At 38.8% G+C, this 25,628-nt stretch overlaps 1 protein-coding gene across 1 annotated transcript in view; it reads right to left on the reverse strand.

Annotated features, from left to right (window-relative positions):
• Window positions 1-11,534: 11,534 nt before the first annotated feature.
• LOC149084108 (nose resistant to fluoxetine protein 6-like) overlaps window positions 11,535-25,628 on the reverse strand; it is a 34,403-nt gene continuing 20,309 nt past the window's right edge. Inside the window, exons 8-15 of the mRNA XM_089234457.1 lie at window positions 23,959-24,051; window positions 23,646-23,811; window positions 20,098-20,177; window positions 18,357-18,479; window positions 18,116-18,236; window positions 15,966-16,152; window positions 15,732-15,874; window positions 11,535-11,909 (exon numbers count right to left, since the gene is read on the reverse strand). Coding sequence (XP_089090583.1) covers window positions 11,640-11,909; window positions 15,732-15,874; window positions 15,966-16,152; window positions 18,116-18,236; window positions 18,357-18,479; window positions 20,098-20,177; window positions 23,646-23,811; window positions 23,959-24,051 — 1,183 coding nt within the window. The 3' untranslated portion in view covers window positions 11,535-11,639. The remainder of the gene's footprint in view (window positions 11,910-15,731; window positions 15,875-15,965; window positions 16,153-18,115; window positions 18,237-18,356; window positions 18,480-20,097; window positions 20,178-23,645; window positions 23,812-23,958; window positions 24,052-25,628) is intronic.

Genomic DNA, 25,628 nt, shown 5'->3' on the forward strand with positions numbered 1-25,628 from the left:
ATGCGAAATAAACTATTCGGAAATAAATGAATGAATTCTGGAGAGTTTCGCTTTCATTTCCCCTTAAACTATGAAGGACATAGTTATTTTAGAAAACAGATTACGAAATATATTATTATTATCAGTTTCATTTTAGGATCATTTCAGTGGATAAACAGGTATTATTATCATTATCAGGTAGACACTTCGGCATGTAGATGGGCGGTACGTTCTCTGACACACATGTAACTTGGTTGGTAGATGATAGCGCTGAGAGAAGCGTCAAAAACTAATTAATATTCGATTGAAACTATTCCGCTAATATGTTTCCTGTCTATTAAAATCACCTTTTCCCCCCAAATGCGATTGAAATATATATATATTTTTTTCTATAACAGAATTGGAAATGTGATTACACACATTGAATTTTATAATATGTTTTATGACTGTTGGGAAGGCGTGGGGGGTGGCCATTTTTTTGAAAGTGGTTCGGTTGTGCCACTTTCCCATTAACCGTTAAATCCTTCATAACGGACAACCCTCAGATGCGGTCACCCCATATTCTACGGCAAAATAATGATTTTCCCCGTATAATAAAAGTAAGTTTTTTAAACCCCTGACTAACGGCCACCCCCTTTTTTACGAACGCAGTTTTTTGTCACACCGGTGTCCGTAAAAGAGAGGTGTTACTCTAATCGCGCATTTACGACGCTTTGACTAGGTCGGGTTCCACTGCGCGTAAGAATAGATTACGAGCAGAAATAAAAATAAAAAAAAGATGGGGGAAAAAATTCACACGCGTTTTGCCGGGAATCGAACCACCAACCTCTCGTTGTCCGGGATTGTAATATTTTTTTCTTTCGCCTACCAACATCAGTATGAACCTTTTTGCTTATCACTCTCTACTGTTCATACAAAGCATACGAAAGACTAGATACCAAGTGGAAACGAAGATGAAGTTCGGCCAAAAAAAGAAAAAAACATTCACATGCATCTGCTGGCAATCGAACGACCAACCACTCGCAGTCCGAGTGCGCCGCCATTATGTTACAGAAGCCTGACATTTTCTTCCCTTAGAGCATAGTTTCCCAACCTTTTTTTGTCCCATCGCCCCCCTTTTCTTCAGAAATTTTTTCTCCTGCCGCCCCCAACGCAATCTAATCCATCGAGTCCTATGTTATACTCGTAGCTTCTACCGCCCCCTGGAACATTCCATCGCCCCCCCAGGGGACGTTAACGCCTTCGTTGGGAATCTGCCTTAGAGCATGCATGAACTCTAAACGGGACTGCGCATGGGCAACGTCCTGTTTCAAATAATAGCTTTTAACCACGATAGCCCCCAGATACTGTTGCGTAGAGTGAGAGAAACGATGTCACTCTCATCTGTTTATACAAAGCACGAAAGACCGGATACTTATGATGGATTGTTTATGCAATGCCGAGGAGAAAAAAATATCAGTTAAACCATGATTTTGAGACCAACTGCAATGGTTTTGAGTATGCAGCAAACTATTATGTGTGTATTTCAGTTTTTTTAATCTAAATTTTTTTGGCATTTCTGTGATATTTCTCTTCCCGTGTAGACGCAGCACAATTCAGGAGAACTGTAATCGAGAGAAAGAAAGATCAAGTATTTACTGTGCTCTCAACCTTAATGCTATAACTTAACATGATTATGATGTGTGTAGCTTAATGTGATTACGCTACAACTTAATGATATCATTAAGGCGATGAGTTGTTTTATTTTAATTTTACGTTTTTTACGCATGTTATGTCTTTTAATTTTTCATTGGTGTGTTTTTATTGCTTTATTTCCCTTCAAATGTGTTATTAAATGTATTAATAAATGTGATATCATTAATGTGATGCGTAATAATGCACGGTCGCTGTACGGTCGTGTGGGCATCGTGTTGGACTCTCGTCCCGAGGATCCAGGTTCGAACCCCGTTGACGGCACAGTAGTCGTCGGCTGAAGTTGGTTTTCTGCGGTTTTCCAGCTTCAAGACCTGAATGTGTGAGACAATCTCCCATTTGAAAAGTCTCTCCGCAGACAGCAGGCAGGCCTACAACACGATACTCACAAAACATGAAAATTTTCAAGCATTTCCATCCTGACTTCAGAAAATGGAAGCCAGATGGCAGCATGAACATGAAACAAACTCAACTCGACAACATAAATACGTTAGCGCCAAGAATACACTCAGAACACACATTCCGGCATGTGCCGATTCGTTAGAAATTCCGAAGAGGAATGTGTACGAACATGTTAACCGAACATGTAGCATGTTCGGTTAAGTAGTAGTAGTACAGGTAATAATGCACGATATTGATGTGAGTGTTTGTGTGTAAAAATTAAAAATAATATAGGTTTAATAAATAAGACGAACGAAGAACAACTAATGATCCGGCTAATTCACCGCAGTCACGAGACGGCGTCCAAACGGAATGAGTCCAAATGTCTGGCGTCCAAATGGCAGAAAACAAAGAGCCGCGTCCAACCGTCCTGTTCCGCTGGTGTCGAAAGGGGGCTTAGTTGTTTTTCCTACGTTATGTGTAAGACAAGCCTATTCGACCGAAGGAACGAGACTCGCCTTTGATAACAGGATGATTTAAAATTCATGAAACCGTTGAAACGCAGAATATTATCTAGCTACTAGAGTTTATGTTGGTCTCAAACGAAGTATTACGACTCGCTAGCTCAATAAAGCATGTTATTTTACGTAAGATTAATAGTCATTAAATATAGAGAACAAATTACGAAACTTCATTTTAGGGCTCATAGACTTTCAGTCTAATAGAAAATCTGGTGTTATTATCATTATACTATCATCATCATTGTGTAGACACTACGGCGGCGTGTAGATGGGCGGTACGTTCTCCGACCCACACGTGACTAGATAGATGACAACACGGAGAAGCGCGTGAAACTATTTAATATTCGATTGGAACAATTTCGCCAACGTTTCCTGCCTATGAGTTCAGAATGATATCTAAGCCATGGCCGTGAATGAGCCGATCGCTCCAAGCGAGTGTCCTTCGAGCTCACGATGTCATTTCTGCATCGAAGTCACTGAAATTCTTCGTGATTACTAATTAATGAGTTCTTTAAATTGGCTATTGCCCTTCCGTATATATATCGTGTCCTTTAACGATGGGAATTCTGAGTAGGAAATAATAAGACCTAAAACAAATAGCTTGGAAGGACACGAGACCAAAGTGTCGCCTAAAAATGAATGCGGAAGAACAAATAAAATCGAAATAACCCCAAATTTTAGAGTTAAAATATCAAATAATTGGAAGAGAAATACAGGGTGTCTCATAAATTCGTAAGTGGCTTGAAAATTCACAAAAATTTAAGGAATTCGCATATTTGAATGCGGTTTCAAAGAAATCCGTTCGAAGAGAGTTTTTTTTTCTTTTGGTACAAAAAGAAAATTTAATTCAACTTTTTTTTGTAAATAGCGGACGCTGCACCAATGTCTGGCAGAAGCGATTGGATCTGAACTACGAATAGGATTCCACCTCCTCTGTTTCCGAAACGTTCGTAAAACTTCAGCAGGTGATCAGTGGCTGAAGTAAAAACAAATTCACCAGTAGTGCTTCATCCACCAATGCAGACATCGCAATGCAAACCTTATATAAGCGGCACTAGCAGGAAAATTCAAAAACGAGCTGTTACTCGTACAACCTGCTGCATTTTATAGGGCTCTGATTAGCATATTCCCAGTGATTTGCTTTCGCTTATTGCCATCTATCGACAAAAGTTTGAACTATTTTTTTCAGTGCTAAAACCTAAACACTGCGAGTTATTGTTAATTGATACATGGCTAATCAGGGATTACATAATAATTTTTGTATTTACTCTAAATTTCTGTTCTACTAGGGTGACATAGCTGGATTTCTATCGTTTACTTACATAATTTCTGAGGGAAAATGAACTACTTGCTGACGTCACAAGCAGACTGCGGGGGCCTTCTTTTTTATCCATTTCTCAACAGGTTAGGTTTTTCAGTGTTGCCGCTGTGATGGTCGAGTGGTCATAGAGACGGACTCACATCGCGAGGACCTGGGTGTCCCCACCGGTGCCCTAGTGGTGGTCGACTGAAGTTGGTTTTTTTTTGTGGTTCTCTATTTGCGAGCCGATCTTCCCACTTTAAAAACCGGAAAACCAACGGTACAAATATTCAATCATTATACGTCATTCGAAAAGCGGATGGCAGCACGCACAACAAGCATTACACAGAAACAAACTTCTCCCGTTAGTTTCACAACACATACACGCACATTCCAAAACGCACCAATTCGTTAGAAGTTCCATAGAGAGAATATGGATATATAATAAGAATATAGTAGTAGTGGTAGTAGTTTTTCGATATTCCCTCAAGATTATGAATCCCAAAAGAGCACCTTTAGCAAAGAATAACAGACTCGGAGCATCTATATAAGGTAGAAAACATTGAAAATATCTTGTGCCAATTCTTCTAGGAGGCTGAAAACGTGAAAAAGATGCTTATCTTTCTATAATATAAAATCGCAAACTCGAAAAGGGCCCGTTTCTATGCAAAAGAAATTGGTCCCTGCCTTTATGGGACCATGGGGAGAGGTATGTATGTGTATAATGTACATATACATATATATCACCAGTGCTACCGACGTGCAGGGTCGGGTACCCTGGCGGATCATTGACATATACCTTTAAGGGGAAGTTAAAAGGATGCATTTCCAGGGGCCTTTGATGGATTTCATTGTTTTCTTGCTGTTTAACATTGAAAAATTTGCAACAGCGGAAGCCCAAGATATATCCAGTTTGGGGAGGAGGAGGGGTTTCCCATGAAAATCTGCGAATTTGGTCCCGGGGAATTAGTTGGGGTATTTTATTCGTTGTTAAAATGACTACAAGTGAACATTTTTCGTGACCTCAACGGGGGGGTCGGACGACCCCCATGGAAAAGTTGACAAGTTCCATTTCGGAGGGGGGCTGGAGGCATCTCATTGATTTTTGTTGTTCAACATTGTGAATTTGCAACAGCGGAAGTCCGAGATAAAGCCAAACTTGGGCACCACTAGAATTATGATCAGTGGATCATTTTTGTCGCACCACGGTCATTTTCTGCACACGAGAGCTAATTAGATCGGGACCTGCAATTTATTGCCGATTCCGAATGGCAGGCTTGTTTTTATAGTCATCGAAAGATTGGTGCGTAGTAGGACTCCCTGCGGTAGCAATTTTTTCTGCGGTCACGTCGCCATTCTGTTGTTCCCCTGTGTCAGGAAAGTTTTCTAACAATGACGAACCGGGTATCGAACTCACGACACCTCTAAACATCCTTTGGTACTTTGGGCGAGTACAGTCAAACCTCGTTAGTACGTCACCCGGTTAACACGTCACTCCGCTTACCGGATCACTTTTTGGAAGTCGCAATTGTCCTCAGGCAGGAATTGTCAAGCTATGACTTACTCCGTTTGACGAGTCACTCCGCTTACTAAGTCATATTTTTGCACTCCCAAGAGTGACTCATAAACGAGTTTTGACTGTATCTTATTCGACCTGAGCTATCGAGCCCACTAGAATTATGCGAACTGGGTCTCGGGTAATTGGTTGGAGGCCCTGGAATTTATTTGTTGGTAAAATGATTTTAGTGTTTTCCCCCCACAAGCGGTTACCCAGTTTGAAAATATTTGCGCACTTTCATCGGCAGCTGTTGCGAAACGGGATCCTTTCTCCCTTCCCGGTCTGATGCAGGTCGTACAAGCACTGCCAGAACAGCAGGTATGGAAGACGAGATTTTGGAGATGACGGCAGATCAGTTGGAGCTGTGGGCCGTAGTCTTGGTGTTCCACAATTCATGACATGGCGGGTGCTGAAGGGTGAGAGGTTGCACCCATACCATTTTCAACGAGTCCAAGCATCGAATGAAGAAGGTTATGCTCTTCGCCCGCTGGCTCAAGAGTGCACGCTCACATTTTGCAGCAACTGTTCTTTTCACTTTCGCAAGAGATGGTGCATAATGCCCACAATAAACATGCCTGGTCGTCTGTAAACCCACATGCTCATCAGCGACGCTTCTCTACCAATGTTTGGGAAGGAATAATCGGTGACCACGTAATAGGACCGTATCTTCTGCCGGAACGCCTTGGTCAAATACCGGACGTTTCTGTTCTGCAAGAGGTGCTGCCAGACTTTCTAGAGGATGTTCCAACTGCCCTCCGGCGGCGTATGTGGTTCCAGCACGATGGAGCTCCAGCCTATTTTGGGCGAGAGGTACGGCACGATCTGGACGTCACTTTTTCCAAACCGATAGATCGAGCAAGCTTGGCCCCCACGATCGCCCGATCTTTCGTGTCTTGATTTCTTTTTGTGAAATAAAGCTGTGGAGTATGGTGTACGAGACTCCTCTTGACTATGAAGAGGGCCTAATCGCAAGAATTTCGGCTGCTGTTGGGGAGGCTCGCGCTATGCCTGGAATATTCCAGAGCGTTCGCCACAATCCCTCCTTCGCCGCTGTTCTTCTTGCATCACCGTTGGCGGTCGCTCTTTTGCTTTACAAAATTGCAATACGTTAAAAAATGTTTTTTTTTAACGTGAACGTTATTCTTGTGTTTTCTTCTCGTATCCTCGGCTTTACTATGTTGCGCCCTGTAGCACGTTTGCATTTCATGTTAGACCATGCATTCCTTGATAAATTTTGTTTTGTTTCTTGTGCGAATCACCACCTTTTGAACTTTCCCCCATCTATTCTGTATCACCCTGTATTTTTCCCAGTCATTGGATGTTAACAGAAAATCGTCGTAAATGTTTAAAGGTTTTCAGTGGAACTTAAAACGTTGCAAAAAAAATTGTTTTCTTTAAATTTCTAAATGTGTGTGTTTCTAAGGAAACTCGTAAAAAGTCGAACGATATTCGCAGTTGATAAGAAGACAACAATCAAGGGCCCGGTTTCTAAGTTGGTCTAATATATATGCGACACGAGTAACCTCGCACGTTTGAAATCACCAAACTGATATAGTACGCTTTCTGACCGTATTCACCGTGAAAACACGTGCGTCGTGTTGTTCATCCTTGAAAATGGTCCGTGACCCGAATATGTAGTAATGGGGAAGAAACTCTTCATTACTGCTGTGAAAGTGAGTTAGGACTGAAGATTGAATAGGGGCGAATCATGTTTTTTCTCTCTCTAATCTTAAAGCAATTCAAAATGTTTCTTTGTTTTCATATTGACAGATGACTGAATTATTCTCAGAAAAAAAATTCGAAAGATTTGTAATCCATTTATTCAATAAAAGCAATGCACGAGATAACATTATATAGTAGAGCCTCACTATAACGGATACCCATAGAACCAAAAATTTTATCCGCTAACGAGAGACGATATTCAATGCAACCTCGTTCATGCAACTTTCACATCTATACGACGTTTGGCTTGGGTCGCAATTTGTGTTCCTATACATTTTAGTTGCTGTTAAAGTGATGCAACTCATCTCGATAGAGAATGTTTGATTGAATTTGAATGCATTTTACACTTTTACCGACGATTATGCATAATTCCCAGATAAATTTAGAAAGTGATAAATACAGAAAATTTTTTTATAACCGTTCTTCTCTTCATTGAACCAATTAAATATTTTAGCCCGTACATGATACGTGCACCACACTAATGTTGGCTTTTTTCACGCGTTAGGGGTCATTCAAGTATTAGGACAGCATCGATGGGTGGGGGGGGGGGGTTCGGATGATTACGCCATCAACCACCCTTTATAAAAATAATCTTAGTTGAATATGATAAATTCTTGATTTTTGACCAAAAATTACGAAAATAGAGTTTGGAAAAAAATAGCTTTTCGTCTGATTTTACTGCCCACTATCGGGAGTTTCCGCTAACGGGCAGTGAACCACATTAAAGCCATATTTCAATGGACCGGAAATCAGTTCGTTAACGGGAGGTGTCCGTTACAGCAGGTTCCACTGTATTTATGAAAAATAATATGATATTTTTTTGAGATCCATCTCTAACATATACTTACCATCAACACGCGTCTTTCACTCAGGAATGAAATTCAGTTTTGCAGATGAAGTCCTGATCATTATGATGGTTTTTTTTTTTTTTTTTTAAATACACGGTGTCCCATAAATTTATAAATAAAGTATGTGCCGCTTGTTAGAATCATGGGTATAGTAAAAGAGGAATAGGATAGAGGAAAGTGGTCTGAAACGTAAGGGGTGCGATGATGATGTTGCCTCCGCAGAAGAGGCAGGGAAAAAAGGGGAGAAACGGGCCAATCAGAAGATAACGAAAACCACCACCTCAAGGTGAAAAAAAAACCAGATTGTTCGAATCCCGCACCTGGTTGAGTGCCAGTTTCCTCTTCCTCTCTAGTATGTGAGGTGTAGAACAAAACAATATAATTGTTTTTGACGCTAGTCGCTATTATGCACTCCCGTACGTCGTGGTCGCTTCACTATGTGTTCGGCCTAAGATTAATTTCTTCGTACCCGGCCAACGAAATATTAAAAGTTCGGAGGCCAAAAAATTTCTCGTAAAATATTTTTCTTCCCGCAATTCTAATTTAATTTTTCTTCCCAAATTGAATGCCGTCTCCATAATAATAAAATCCTTTCTCCATCTCGCGACACTATTGGTCTCGTCATCGGTCGCTCGCCAGCAAATCGCGTAAATGAGGTTCATCACTCTGCCCTCCCGTAAAATTCGATTTTCTATCGATGACTATAGTCAAGATCTATCGATTCCCTGAATCATCGTCCGATTTAAGGTCTGGACACACATATCCGCACCGTGCCCGACACGTGCGTCGGCCGAGTGTAGGTCATCACACGGTCAAAGAATAATTCTTTGCTAAGCAATGCAGCCGTTCACACATATCCGCACCGTAGCCGAGCACCGTCACCGCACCGTCACCAACTAGTTTATTTTATATTTTTACGGTGACGGTGCGGTCTCGGGAGAGAGAGAGAGAGAGAGCGCAAATTTTTTTTATAAAAGAGGAGAGAGCTCATTTATTTTATGTCGCTTCTCAATTTTCATCAATTGCTGAATTATTAATTCCATTTATTTCTTGATTTTAATCAATTTCTGCATTATTACTTTTATTAATTCTGAATTTTCAATAGTTCTGGAATTATTTCTTCCGTTAATTCTAAATTTTAATCTATTCCGAAATTATTTCTTTTATTAATTCTGAATTTTCATTGGTACTGAAATAATTTCTTTCAATTATTTTCAATCCATCGATTCACAAGTTTTCATTAATTTTGAAAACGGTTTCTCACATTAGTTTAAAATTTCCTCCATTAATTTTTGTGTTAATTCACATTTGTGTAGTTATTTTTTTTTGTATGGGGGTATTTCTGATTACCTCTTCCCACAAAATATATGAAATCTTGTTAAAAGAGAGGGGGGTGTCCTAAACATTTTTCGTGCCCCGAAATTGTTTGGACGCACCTGGCCCCGCTTCTGTGGTACTAGCGTAATATATAGAAAACATATGGATAAACATTTTCACAACTTTGATGGGAAAACAAAGTTTAAAATTATGTTTCATAGCATATAACGAAATTTTGCCGGGGAGATTTTTGTTAAAATAATAATGTAAACTTGGAAAACTGAATGGGTTTAATTTCCGATGCTCTATAAATGAATCATTGTTTTGGTTTTAACATAAATTATATATATAAATAGAAAACGGTCGAAAATTTTGGGGGTTTTTCTTATGGGAAAATATAGGAGACATTTTAAATTTGATACTCACATCAGATGCAACATGTTAAGCCATAAATGCTTAACCCATGTACTGTGCTCCAAATGCGACCCTCGGGAGCATTTGATGTGGCCCGTGACAACAAAAAACAAAACAAGGCTCTCGAGTGGTCTCAAGCACATTTCAAAATCACTTGAGCGACTAACGGCACACCTCCAGTTCACTTAAGTGGATCGTGATACATTTGCAGATTATCCTATTTGAGTGGTTAGTGGCACATTTCCAGATCTCTCGAGTGGCCCGCGGCACGCTTGCAGATCACTTAAGCGGCACGTGTCACTTCTTTTTAGATAATTTTGGAGGATCGAGACTCATTTCTGGATAACTTAAGAAGCCTGCGAAATATTTCAAAACAATGAAGTGGCCTACACCTTCCAAAAAGTCGAGCACCTTTGTGCTAAATATCTGACAAAGGTGTTTCAGCGACTGGGACTTTGGCAATGAGTGCTTTAAATTACTATCGAATACTGGTGAGGCTTTATCATTGAATCAAGCCCCGGCAAACTAAACACCCCAATTGTTATTGATTTTAATATCCATTTGCCATCTGCAGAGGAGCCAATTTTCAGTTTAGAAGATTCCGCGAACACACACAGAGTAAAAGATATGCGCGCTTTTTCGTACAATATGCTCCTGCTGAGCTGAGATACACTTCTCCGAGGTGTTATCGGAATTTGACACCACCTGCCCCTACAGATGATTATATTTATGATGGCGGTTGACTCTGAATAAAAACGAGTGTGTACGTGAGGAAGAGAGTACCGCTCTTCCCCACAGATTGTTTTAATTTCTATATGGCTTTTTTCTTCTCTCCACTTTTATCACTCCGTAAATAATCCCCTCTCTCCAAACTATAAACAAGAATGCATATAGTCAAACTAAGCAAATGGCCGTCTTTTTATTTTCAGCTGCATTTAAAGATTCTATCCTTTTTTGCGGCTTTGTCACATACAAAAAATCTATCGGAGATCAATCCAAAATAAAAAATGTATATACATGTATAGATTATTTACAGAAATGTTTAGAACAATTAATTATTGTTAATTTACGCTAGGGTTATTATATCCAAATCACTCTTGTTAATTAATTTACTGAACATTTTGATTACACCGAACCGGCTGCGTTAAAGACTTGAAGCAATCGACACAGTTTCGTAGTCAGCGTACGGCAGCGACACGGGCAACACACGGAAAGGTGTGGTCTGAAGAGGAACGAGCCGAGCCACGGCCAACTGAGAGCTACGGTCCTGGCACGGTGCGGATATGTGTGTCCAGACCTTTACTGGAAGCTATCCGGAAATCCTGAGAAATCAACTTATTTCTTAAGTCAAATGTAAATATATTATATTCTGTACAAAGGTTTTTAACAACTGGCTGTGCGAAGATATATTTTGGAAAGAGAGGAAATTCAATCGCCCCTGCGCGGAATCGGGCCCACGTCCTTTCACTTTCCGGGTGAACGTCCTAGACCACTAAGTGAAAGGACGTTTATTCGATTCCCCGCAGGAGCAGTTGAATTTTCTCTCTTTGCAAAATATATCTTCGAATCAGCCAGCTTTTACAAACCTTTGTATGGATAGCGGAGACTGATATCATTCCCTGATATTATATTCGACTCTGAATGGGCGGGGATAAATCGGCCCTGACGCCCACACCTATCTCCGAAAGGTGAGTGTTAAAGACTCAATTCTCAATCTTAGGCATTGAGAATTGAGAATTGAATGAAAACCATGGCATTGAGCTGCAGAATGCACGTTGGTGTTGAAAAAAAACTCAAAAACTAAAATTTTTGAAATTTATTTTTAAACCTAATGAAGGAAAATGCTATTTTCCATTCGCAAGTATTAACGAATACTATTAGTGTCCGGTTCAAAATGATTTTGTATCTCAGAGTCTCACAAATCCGTCATTGTCTTCACCGTTGTTTCTGTCGGTTTCAGTGATTTTCGTCAAGCCCCCATTTTTAGTGACTTCCAAGCATGTGACATCTCCGAGGTTGTTCGTTTTGTTCTGTTTTGACACGTCACCGTCATTGAATTTTGGCGTATTTCTCGACATGAACATTTTCTCCAGAGCTAAGCACGGGGCTTCCACCAGCATGCTACCAGCGAAAGCTCCACTATACGTGACGAACATGTGACCGAGATATACCCATACCTGTTGATAGAGAACATATATTATTCATGATAATAATTGTAACATTTACATGTTCCAGTAAATGTGATAAATGCTGATATTATGCATAATCATCGACCATTTTTATAAGTTTTATGAATTTCACAAAATCTGTCACTTTCACCGGTAATAGTGTATATAGTGCCCTAGCGTCGGTGGTAAATTTGATAAATACTAAAAAAAAGTCCAACTTTACCGGCAATTATGCCAGTACTCTAGCGTTGTCGGTAAACATGATAAATCGTAGCAAATTCATCACATTTGCCTGTTATTATGCATAATCGTCATTCTGTATTGGTAAATATGATAAATCTGTCCCATTGCCATGATAAGATTTATTATCCACATGGCCGTGCTCCTGAACCAGTGTCTGATCCTGATATAATTAAATTTGATTTCCCAAAAACAAGTGTTAATTGATGAATTCTGAAATATTGAACCTGATATACCGGACTCCCATTTAACAAATTTTGCAATCACATCGCGATATAATAAACTTTCATTTAACAAATTTTACGATTCAACGAATTTCTAATCATGAAATCACAACTTTAATCATGAAATTTTGAAATTCATTAAATGAGAGTTCGTCATATCGGGATCCAACAATATTTATGAAACATTGAAGACTCATGTGGGTTCTTATTTACCGAATTCATTAATTACAATGGCGAATTATGCATAATCATCTGCAAAAGCCATACATTTCTAGGATTTATGAAATTTACCAGGTTTACGCTTTGAGAATAGCCCATGTATAATCACCAGAAAAGAAAAGTTCTATTTTTTTTGTTAGCATTTATCAAATTTGCCAACGACGGTTGGGTATTATGAAGGGGTGGATCTATTGCTCGATATGGTGGGGTACGGAAAAACTTTTTTTTAGAAAATTTCACCACATACCCAACACTGGTTTTTTTTTTCCTTTTTTTCAAATGAACGTTTTCGTTTTACTAATATTTTCATAGACGGTGTGCAAGTGTTCTTACACACCTTCGTGAAATTTCAGAGAAATGCTTTCTTCGACAGTCCTGTGCGGTCATGGTCTTTTGCACACCTACTAAACCCCACATGCACCTCTTCCATATTCCTCTAACGAATTGGTACGTCTTGGAATGTGCGCGTAGTGAAGCCTGACGTGAAGTTTGTTTCTGTGTAATGCTTGTTATGAGTCGTGCTGCCATCTGCCACCAGTTTTTCTAACTATGAGTGAAGTGTAATGATTGAATACTTTATCGTTGCAGGACCTGTTGCTCTCTGTGGCGAGAATTTTTAATGGGGAGATCGGCTCGCATTCGCGCCTCGAAATTGGGAACCAACTTCAGCCGACCACCACTGTGGAGACGATTCGAACCCGGATTCTCGCGATGCGAGTCCGTCACTATGATTACTCGACCACCACAGCGGCTGCAAACCGCAACTGTGAGTGAACACTCTTGCATATTCTAGCATAGTCTCTTGTGTACATACTGTACTGCGGGGTTTTCTAGAACAGCCTCTCTCTCTCTCAACTGCTAGCTCTTCAACTGATCTGATCCCACATAGTAAAAGAGTCTGCACTCCAATCGAAACGGAGATTCAGAACAAATTTTTCAGCTTCCGAACCATTTGCAGAAAAGCTAAAGACTTCATACAAATAACAACGTTTGTATGAAGTCTTTAGCTTTTCTGCAAATGGTTCGGAAGCTGAAAAATTTGTTCTGAGTCTCCGTTTCGATTGGAGTGCAGACTCTTTTAAATTGAAGCAATAGCTAATAAATATTTGAGGAAACTACTTTGCAAAACTTTTTTTCTTTTAAAAATTCGATAAAAATGATCAGATGGAGCAATATTTGAAGAAGGCTAGTTTCTTCATTGATTGTTTCTCAAGCTGAATTGCAATGTTGCTGCATATTGAGTCAGCTTTGTGTTGGAACTGTTTACATATTTACCAAAATGAAATACAGTGGTAACGCGACGGCCCCTTCCTTTTTTTAACTTCGTTCAACACTGGCCTACCGTCATTGCATAATTCACTACGATTTTGTCCTCTTTCAGATGTGAGTTGTGCCGGAAGTGTGTATATGTTCAAAACTTAACTGATAGCTGATGCACTTAACTGTCTGCGTGAAGTTAGTGCTGTCATGTGTATTTCGAATTGTGACTGAAGTGTAATGCTTGAATATTTGCACAGTTGTCGGCAGGGGCCGTAACTAGGAAAGATCAGGGAGGGTGTTCCGTGAGCTGGACAAAGAAATGTGCCAAATTTGCTTTTCGTTCAAAACTATGGGGAGGGGGCACCAAAATAGGTACTTTCCCCGGGCGACAATGGCGTTTGGTTGCGACCCTGATTATAGTACATTTTGGGTGTGTGTGGGATTTTTTTTAGACTCACATTTGTGCCTGAAGCAGGAAAACTGCAGATAATCATCTTCACCCAACCACCACTGTGTCACCGGTGGAATTCGAACCCAGAACCTCGTGATGCGAATCCCTCACGATGCCCTCATGACGTACAGCAGCTACAACAAGTGATGAAAATCTTCTCCCCGAAGTCCTTGAAAAAATAACGTGACATTTTATACTCCGTACGCTCAACTGCAGCACCATAATTACAGGAAGGGGCAAATTTGAGCAACTATCAAACTTGAGGGAGTGACAATTTTAGGGATTAAAATTAAAAAAAAGAAAATAGAAAGAAATGGTATTTACTTTATAAAGCATAATGCAAAAAGCATTGTTATAGAAATTTGGAGTTTTACAGTAACGGGGAGCGGTGGCAAAACCAAGTCTGCCCCACCTAACACAAATTTAGGCATGATGAAAACGCATATAATGGCGAGTAATTCTGAGTGTCTGAATGAAGAAGATTCTTTGCACGTACTTGGCGTACCAAGTTTCCCTTCGAAAATATAGCAAGATGATTCTCCGTGAACAAAGAAGTGACTATTGGGAATGCAAAAGATTACAAAAATGCAATGAATTTTTTTCATAAGGATATAGGAAATAAAGGAAAGGATATAGGATAAAGGAAATAAAGCTAAATAATTCTTTGTGTAAGTGCATACTATACCACTACAAAAATGCACACAGATTAAAATTTGCGCTGACAAAAATGACCAAAACATGATCTATTGCTCGAAAATCTCTAAAATATGATCGATCGCTCAAAAATGCTTAAAATATGACCTATAGCTCGAAAATGCCCAAAATATGACTTCATAAGAACCCGAACCCCAGTGATGACAGTCCTTTCTTTAAATGTTCGTATTTCTTTGAAAATTGCAATTAAAAAATTATAAATGATTAATATATCAATTATTTATAATTTAAGTAATTACCAAGCATATATAGTTTTTAGTTTAAAGAATTGCACTTTTATTTTGGTTGCTGTATATTAGAAATAAATATGATATCCATACCCCCTCTTGTATTTGTATTTGTATAAATAATTAACATATTACTTTTTTTTATACGAAGAATCTATATAATTTGTTTTTAAAAACTTTCAAAGTAAGTGAATGCAATAATAATGTTTTTTTGGGCATGCAGAATATTGGCTCGGGCATCTATTATATTTAGTTACATACTCGATCGGGCATATAAATATTTTGAGATTGTTCAGTCCTGGTATTATGCGCGATCGCTAGCGAAAGGGATGAATGTTTCAAACAAACCGAGAGGTTTGGTGATTATACATAATAACCGATTTAACATATTTACTGTAAAAGAAAGAAAAAAATATCATAAAAAGGAAACTATATATAAATTTCAATCAAATGGAGGGTTTCCTCGCGGCCAATAATATATAAACAGAAAACTTACGGCGAAAAAATGTGCAGGCTGGATCTGGCCTCTAATATTTCCGACGACGGTCACTTGCACCAGAGGATGTAGCAAGTACACGATGAAAGTCAGCCGACCCAGGGGTACGAACATTTTCCAAGATAGTATATAGTTGATCACACCTTCATAAGAGGAAAACAGCAATTTAAAATTTCAGATAGTTACATAAATGACTATAAATGCCAAATTACATTCGGTGGACAGAGTATTTACCTCCGTGCCCTGTTGCACAGCAGATAATCATCCAACAAACACCCATTGACCAAGCCGTCCTACAGAGACTGCTGTAGAACATCGTCTCCCAGAAAGTCGGGTCCCTGCCTTTGTTCCACTCCCAGACACCATAAAGAACGGACATGTTGGATATAATAGCCATACACCAACCACAGAGAAGTATAACCTGAATTGTGTTCGAAAAATAAGGAAAGATGTTTGAAGTAAGTTCGTATTACGTTAGTGAAGTGTTTCTCAACCTGGACACATATGACCTTCTTGCGGTTCTGGGATAGTCTACGGCGGCCCACGGGTGAAAATCAAATGGAAAGGGAGCTACGACAGGTGGCTTAAGAAAATCAAATGTGAAGGGGGCCATGATAAGTGGCTAAGGGAAATAAAATGAAAAGGGAGCCATGACACGCGGCTAAGGGAAATAAAATGAAAAGGGAGCCATGTGACAGGCGGATAAGGGAAATCCAATGGAAAAGAAAGGGATAGCCATGACATGAGTGGATAAAGGAAACCAAAGGATAAGGGAGCCATGACGGGTGGCTATGGGGCAATCTGATGGAAAGAGATTCATGAAAATAGGCTAGGAGCCACAGCAATACAGATGTAAAGGAATAAAGATTTAAAATGAGAAATATAACGAGAGAAATGTGACTATTACATACTCTTTCAGGTTCCAGCAGGCGGCGCGAGTGACGAAATGGTAAGATTCTCGTCTACCCAACATGAAGGCCACCGTCTGGTCCGCGGGTTCGATTCCGGGGAAGGACATAGATAAGATATCTTTTCCTGTCGGACCTGAGGTGACCACCAATAGATGCCATCTCTATACGTTCTCGCCGGAAGTCCCCCTCTGTCTAAGACGAGGACAGAGGTATAACATGTCTTTCTCTCCAGAGAAAGATTTCCGACCATGCATAAATTACTGTATGGCGATAAGATTGGAGCTGGTGTGTGGTAAAGTAGTGGTGGTAGTAGTAGTATCCAGCAGAGCTGTCCAATAAGACAAATGGTTATCTTAACGCATGAGGTCATTCAAGTATAACCCGTGGGATGGGGCCTCAAGATGAGATCTGATACTGCGCTAATATTTAAGCTGTTATTTTTAGCTTAATACAGAGCTCGAGAAAATACCATTTCATCAGGGACTCATGGTGTTGAGACGAAGCTCAATGAAGCTTAGTTCAGGGTTGTGGGGTTTCCAACTTTTAGGAATGAATGCCTATCTCTCCCCCCCCCCCCCTTTAAAAAAGTCTCACCACAAAAATTAATCACTCCTTCAATATGTAAAAAAGTTCAAACACAATACAACACGCAAAAAAGAACATGCCGAGTTGTTTGCTTCTAATTTTGAAAGAAAGGTGGCAGTGCTTTATGAACGTACACACGACGCATTACGCATTCCACAATACACACGTGCACATTCCAACGTTTACCAAGTCTTCAGAAGTTCCGCGTAGAAACATTTAAAAGGTGCATGTGCGGTGAAGGATTGAGATCTGAAGAGTTCTACAATTGTGCGGTGGTACGGGTATCGTGATAGACTCTCATAATGAAAAACTGGGTTCGAACCCCGTTGGCAGCACAGTGTTGGCCGACTGAGGTTATTTTAGTCGCTTTTCTAACTTCGAGGAACGAATGTGAGCCGGTCTCTTATTTGAAAAAAAGTATATCTCGAGAGAGAGAAGAGAGAGCAGACTTACGATACTAACATAACATGAAAATTAAAATATTCAACATTTCAAAATATGGAGGACAGATGGCGGCACTAGCATGGCATAAAACAAGCACCACTCAGACAGCACAATTACGTTGAGGCCATGCATTCACTACGAAAACACGCATTTCCAGCTTGTAACCAATTCATTAGAGATTCACCAGGAGAATGTTTATACGAGATGCATGTACGACCTTGACGAATTTTTTTTTCCGTTAACTATTAACATGATCAAGGAATAAATCCAATAAGTAGGAAGGGTCTCGCTCATGGATGTTGGGGGGGGGGGGGGGGAGTTGATAAGGCATGAGGAGAAAATATGATCTGAAGTGGGCCATTGGCGAAACAGGTTTGAGAAACACTGTTTTTTTTTTTCACAAGAAAATGATATAATAACAATTAAAAATGATAATACACTGACTCTGGGAATCTTCAGTTTTGGTCTAGTAGCTAGAAGGTACCCGGTAATCATCCCTATGAAATAAGGTGACGCATGTATAAAGGGCTTGAAGTATAAACTCGCCCAGAATTCATTCCTTTGACTAAAAAACAAAAGAGGCGATTTAATATATATATATTTGACAAAAATAATTAATCTCATAGATGACGAAACAGAAATGCTTATAGTTCAAGCTCCTATCACACGAGATATAAAGACTTACTCGGGGTCGGGATGCGAGAACAGCATCGCAGGTGGGAAGTCGTAGTAGTAAGTGAAAGCACCAGCATACACTATCGACGCCATGACACCTAAACCAGCAATGGTCAAACCAATTTTGGGCGACCTGGAAATGATATAGCAATATGAAGGAAAAAAACGATGTTCGAGTAAAAAAAATTCAAACGAAGTGTTATATGAAGAGTGTTCAGAAGAAATGTCATTTTTTATATTAATTCTTGAATCTCTGAAGTCAATTAAGGGAAAATAATACAGGGTGCGCTAAAAGTCCTATATAGGCACATTTTGAAAATTAATAACAAAAATCAACAAATTCATATAAAAATATGCGGTTTGCTCAAAAATACTTTATCGGGATCTATTACACCTAGTTTTTTGTTTTCATAATTAGGAAGAAAAATCAGTTCAATATTATACTCAAAGATGACGCTGTATCACGAAAAACTCGACATATTGCATTAAAAGTTAAATACAGTGTGTAGTTTGGGCACGATGAGAACCGAAAAAAATTATGAAATAGAGGGCGGTAAAACAAGAAACTTTTGGACTTCAACTTTTTGGAAACTGAGGTTTTTCAGATCCATCTGGTGCTACAAAGAATGCTCTTATTGAAATGTGGTTGTATTACGCAACGCCAATCGGAAGAAACAATAAATATGCACTGCCCGTGTTGAATTTTATGTGCTATGTCGAGATCAGATCAGGATAGTGCAGCACCATCTGTGAATGTAGAATATTAAACATTTAATTTTCTCGATTGATTATAGAAAAAAAATTCTAGTCTATGGTAAATATTTTAGTGCAAACCGCACTTTTTTTCCCAAGTCAATTGGTTGATTTGTCATGAGGTTTTAAAATGTGTCCAGGACTTTTCGTTCACCCTGCATATTAGCAAAAAAAGCGGTTATAGTTCCGCTCCCAAAAATATAAAACTGGAGCAGTATATTACAGGCAAAATTTTCATACCACTTCAACCGTCGTGAGGTAGGATAGTTTTACCCTACTAAATTGACAGGCTGAGCTTTCCAGATCGATACAATGCGGTGGCTTCAGCTTGTGCACGTCGCACTAAGCACTGGGGTCTACGGCTTTAGCTCTGTAGCTATAGCTACAAACCACGCGATCGACAGTAAGATGGGTGGCACCTCCCCGTCTCGAATCTGACTCCGCTGACTCTCGATTCGGTATTTATTTTCGTCTCGCCCAGTCAGATCCGTACTGAGTGGGATGGCGGCATCCGAACTACAATTAACCTGTATACCCTCAAGGGTGGTCCAGTGGTGTATCAGTGAGATACCACTCCAATCAAAAAAGATCTACTAAAATTTTTTGTGCTTCTTTTTGTCATGCAGATAACAATTCAGTCCGTGACATCTTTGGAAAATTCGTCAAGATATTGATAGTTGAAATTTATGATTCTTTTTATGATTTCTTTTTATACTACAATGATTTCTTACACTTTTGAATGATTTCTTTTACAAGAAGTACGTATAAATGAGAGACGCTTATAAGTGAACAGTACTATTTTAATACCCGTATATCTATTACTGAGTGCCAAAAATCGTCTTATAAGTGAGAGAAAAGTAAGAGGATGTATAGGTGAGAGATCACTGTACTCTTAATTTCATGACATTGTTTCAACATGTAACGCAAGAACAGCAACAACTGGTGCTATTGCGGCCGGTGGATAGAATTAATTGAAAAGGAAAATTAAAGGAAATCACCTTAAAAGTGGCAATATCACAACCAGTGATACTATATACAGCTGTATATCGCAGGCTATGTACCAACTTTGTGAAATACACTGAAAATATATCAAATAAAACACATATTTAAAAAGTACAATTCTGTACTGAAGATCAGAACAAATCCAAAGCAATCGAAAATTGAATTAATAATCATTGGTTGTCCCAGAAATTTAATCACTCTAAAGTTGTACTTGAATATTAAGAGAATGCTCATAAAGAGTGAGAATTATTTCTTTGAATTTTTATGATCAAAGAGTTGGCTACTGGCATTAACTTTGATAAATCCCATTGTACATTATTAATAATCGGTCAGTTTTTTGCCTCTGTAGTATATATCGTGCCATCCGCAATCGCTTAAGAACTTGATCGTACTTAGATATTGTTATGAAATCTTTTGGTGTTAAGATTACTCTAAAAACAAGTATAAAAGAGTAAAGACTCTTGTATATCAATGTTAGTTATTTAAAAACGATAAAAATTTCAAATTTTTTTGGGTCAAGAGTGACAGAATATTTTTACGTGAAAATGAAAATTCCAGGGTGTTCAGGTTGAGCTCTGGTTATTCCCGACGCTCATAGCATGGGGAGGAGACTACATCACTGATATTAACGAAGTTTTACGAATACAAAATAAATTTATCAATTTTTTTTTCTAAATTTAAGTATAAATTTGATTAACTACACAAACCTTAACAGACCTGCCAACTCTCCGGATTTAGGCTGGATACTCCGGATATTTTACCTTTCCTCCGTCTCTCCGGATTTGTTAAACATTTCTCCGGATTTCAGCAGAAAATCAGATTTGGAAGGAAATTTTTTTCGATTTCATTTAGATCGGACTTTTTTTAAGATTTTCCCTGAGCTTTTAGGATGTCATGACATCAATGACTTCGTATGCCCAAGATTATCCATCACTAATAGCATCCAAGATTATTGTATTCTGCTCAGGGGCAGGGGCGTAGCTTGAAATTTCGCTCTGGGGCTTTCATTCCCGGGGGGGGGGGAGTGATAGAACAATAGATTTGAACATCTCTCTCCCCTTTTTCGGTCATTTTCTCACATTTCGGGGGACCAGACCCCTCCCAAGTCCCCCCCCCCCCTACGGTACGCCCTTGCTCAGGGGCTACGCAGGGCCTGCTTAGAGAGAAATGGGGGGAGACACTTTTTCTTAATTGATTAAAACACCACAATTTTTTTATCCGGTCCACGGGGTAGGGTCGTCCCCACCCCGAGCGAATCTCCGTGTTTCTGGATTCCAAAAGTTGGCACGTCTGATCACATTTGATGTAATAGAGTTCTAGAATTAATATTTTATATACCTATTAATATTTAAAACATGCAAAAGTGCATATTTTACTGCAATAAGTTTCGCATTGACATTTAGCTACTTTGAGGACATAAAAATGCCTTAAAAAATCTTAAGAAATTTAAGGAAAGTATTTGTGATTTTTTCAGAGAAAATGTTGCTGCTTCTAAATGTTGCATCCGTGCACAGTCTGTTAGCTTATAAAAATATATACGCATATTTTGCTAATTTTATATTTAACTAGCTATAATACCCGGCGATGCCCGGGTTTTCTTCAATGAGGCTTGTTTGGATCACGTGATATCTCTTTTTCTTGAGGGACATACAAACCGTGTCCAAGTTAACCAATATGGCGACCTGCGCGATTCATGAAATAAACAAATCTTGATTTACACAGAAACGTAGAAATGAATATATATTTTTCCTTTTTTAAGGGGTGCTAGGTATTTCGATCCCGCCCCCCCCCCTCCCTGAACTTCAAGTTACCCATCTGTCTGCTCCAGCTTCAAAAAATCCTTAGTTAAAGCTGTGGAATTTTTTCGATGCACTTTTCACGGGCTCCTAACTAATTTTAAAATATCCTAACCCACATGAATTTATGCAAATAAATATGAAAAGAGACAATATGGAGACATTCATTTTCATACTTGAGAAGATATTAATGAAATCAATGATATTGCTCGAATATCCAACTCAAAAGTATAGGTTTGGCTAATTACTTCATATTTAATCTCCTGGGCTTCGTATATCTCTAAAGCGAACTGAATATTTCAAAAATCGAGAATTCAATACAATTTTTAAAATTATTGATGGGGTGGAAAATCCCACTAATTTCCGCATTTCTACAGTAAAATCGACAATTTTAGCACTGATTTCTATGAGGATCACCCTTTTCCTGACTCTCAAAGCGATGCTGATTATGATTATGACGTCTATTCAAAAAGCCTCATTACTGAGAGTATATTGAAAATGTGGCAAACCATTATAAAGGCATAAACTATTATACATATACTAACAGGATTAAAGAAGTGACAAACCGTTGTAAAGGCATATACACGTCTGAAACGCATTGCTAGGGAACCACGGTAACCAAAGTAAACGTTCGGAAAGTGATTGTTGAGGCCCAGAAACCATTGTTGCTGGACAGTTTTTTGCCAATTTGGGGCATTTGCCCTGGGCTGACGAAATTTTAAAGTAGCCTATCGTTCAAGTCGGGTCCCATTTGGTATATATGCAAAATTTGGCGACGATCGATCTAAAATTGTAGGTTTGTTTAGAGAACATACAAACAAACAGACACAGAAAATCAATTTTATATATGTAGATTCCTATTTATCTGACTTCTACTCCGCGGATTATGCAAGGGAAATTACGGTATGGTTGCAGTGTTTTTGCAGGAAATTGCATTATTTTTGTGGGAAAATTACAGGTCTTTTGCGTTTTCAAGGTTAGCAGGTCTGCCATCTTATCCATCAGAAATTTGTATTTCAATAAAATCTGCATTGCCGTACTTCATTGTCATCTTCATAAATCCAATAAATTATAACAGTATAAATGAAAACCGTTTCACTCATGCATGTTGAATTATATTTATATATTTGTGAATCATGTACATGCAATTATTTGTATATGTTTTATCCATGATCCCTTGGTGATTTTATTTGTTCTCCGTCATGCATATGATGTATGAATAAATGAATGAATAAATATTAACTGCTCTAACACTGCTTCAAAACGTTCTTGTTGGGAGAATGTAGCTGTCATAAATTACTCTTTCTTTTTTTGATTGAATGAGTGTCTTGAAGAAGGGCATATATTACATTATTTTTCCGATTTTTTTTTGTATGGAAATAAATAAAATCATCCATATTGCTTGAAAATAAAATGTTTTTCCTTGGGACTCCTAATACTTCTTTTTTATTGAAGAGATGGCGCCACACGATAGTTTGGTTTTGAATGTTTTCGGGGTAATGAAATCTGGTTAAGATTTTTGAGATGTTAATTGGTAGGTATGCATTCCTAGTCAGATCTCAGAAAAAACCTTTCGCCTGGTAACCCATGATGCTCTTGAGACGTCCTGGACCCTGAAAACCTTAAAGACCCCACTGATGTCGATCTTCACCTATCTAGAGGAAAAAACTGTGATGTCTCGGGCATCTGTGAGCCTTCTGCGTTTTCCCTTAGAAATTTAATTGATAGGTCTACTGATCGTGACTTACCATGTGTTGAGGATCATAAAAGTTATTTATAAACAACAGATTCGTCCACCAATTCTTGTAGCAGGCTTCCATAAAATGATGCGTAGTATCGTACCAAATCGGACCATTACCCATTACGCCTTCGAGAAACATCACCAATATCACAATAGCGTAGACCGGATACATCCTGAAAAAAAATATGAATGGAAATTAGTTATGAATGTGCACAGCATTTCGTCTGGATGCGATGACAAATCGTTATTTACGGTCAGTAAAACCGAATCGTTATTTACGTATAGCTACACATAGTTTCTTCATTTGTGGAGTTACTCACCTCCAAAGACGATGTAAGATGAAGAAGGGGATGTTGAATTTCTTTCCCATGCCTTTCACGATGTTAATTGTCACGTACGTAACCAAGAGACCCCTGAATAATATTGAATTCTGAATAAAGTACATGTTTATGTATATTTAATTTCAAAATTTTGTCATAGTCAAAAAATATCAGCAAAGGAAACGTGAGATTCTCGCGCGATAGAAATGATCGAATCCCATTTTATACATTCGTATCATCGGTGTCGGATGCGATTTTAAGGAGTTCTTAATTTATACAATAATTAATTAATTAGTGAATTAGCGGTAAGTAAAGAAAGTCCCAAGGCCAAATTTTACTGACGAACCGTTGGTCCTAGAGTCATACTTCTAACCAGAAAAAGTATCCAAATAACGTGTAACCCTCCGATACGTCATTCATGTTGCAAGGGGTTGTATAGTTACTAAATTAAAAAAAAATACCTTTCCATACAGACACTCTGTCTTAAAATCCCAGTTAGAAAGTTGTTGCCCTGTATCTCCTGAGGCGAACAGAAAAAATTCTATTCGCTAAGATATTTTAATTAAAAAAATCGGAGAAAAGTTATGAAGGAACATCAAAAACTAACGGACACAACGCTCCTTTCCACTCATTTATACTTTTCTTCCTTTCTTTCAAACCGCGCACAACTCAGGTCTATCGCCATCTATGGGCGATTTACTACCTAGTGAGTTGTGCCGGAAGTGTAACTGTGTGTGTACCTAACAGCCTGAGTGCGTATGTAATGTTGTGTTTGATTTTCCAGTGCCGCCATATACATTTCAGAAGTGAAGTGAGTGATATGTTATGAGCGAATTGCATTTGTACTGTTTGTAGGTATGTTGCTCTCTCTGGCGAGAGAGATTTTAAAGGGGAAATGGGCTCGCATTCGCGCCTTGAAGTTGGTAACCACAGAAAACCAACTTCACCCGACCACCACTGTGACGACGGTGGGGTTCGAAACCATCACTATGACCGTTCGACCACCACAGCGGTACTCATTTATACTGTTCTTTCGCAACTTCGAAAAAAGATCCTTCGAACGAAGGATCGAAGTGTTTGTGTAACAAAATCAAAATATCGAGGGAAATAACTTTATACTTTATCTAAGGCAGGCATTTTCAACCCGTTTTTCGCGAGCACCACGGTGCTCCCTCATAAACCCAGAGTGCGAATTGCACCTTGTACGAATTGCATTCAAGGACTGAATGCAACCTGATTTCATTCATTCGCATGTCAAAATTGCCGTAAGGGTGCTCTTCTCTTGATGATAGGTACAGGTAGTGCTCGCGACTAGGAAAAGGATGAAGACCTCTGATCTAATAGGGTTTCTCAAGTTGATGTCAGTGTACCTGCCTGCGGTACATTACTGCGGCAATCCTGAATACGGGATATCACTAAATTTTGCCAACAAAATTGCAATTGATTGCTTTAAAGGCAATTTGCTAGTTATTGCTAAAATTACTGAAGTGTGTGGAAATAAAGGGCTGCTAACAAAAGGGCTGCACTGAACAAAAATGTAGTTCACGAAAAGAATTCAAATGATTTTGATGACCATATTACATTGAGCAAAATAAAATTCAGTAAATTTGGGTCTTAATAACAATAATAATTCGTAAAATACGGGACATCATCAATTGCCATCAAAACCT

Source organism: Pholcus phalangioides, unplaced genomic scaffold (assembly GCF_987345545.1).
Source record: "Pholcus phalangioides strain wild (caught in Gottingen) unplaced genomic scaffold, Ppha-v1.0 ptg000008l_1, whole genome shotgun sequence".
NCBI classification, from domain to species: Eukaryota; Metazoa; Arthropoda; class Arachnida; order Araneae; family Pholcidae; genus Pholcus; species Pholcus phalangioides.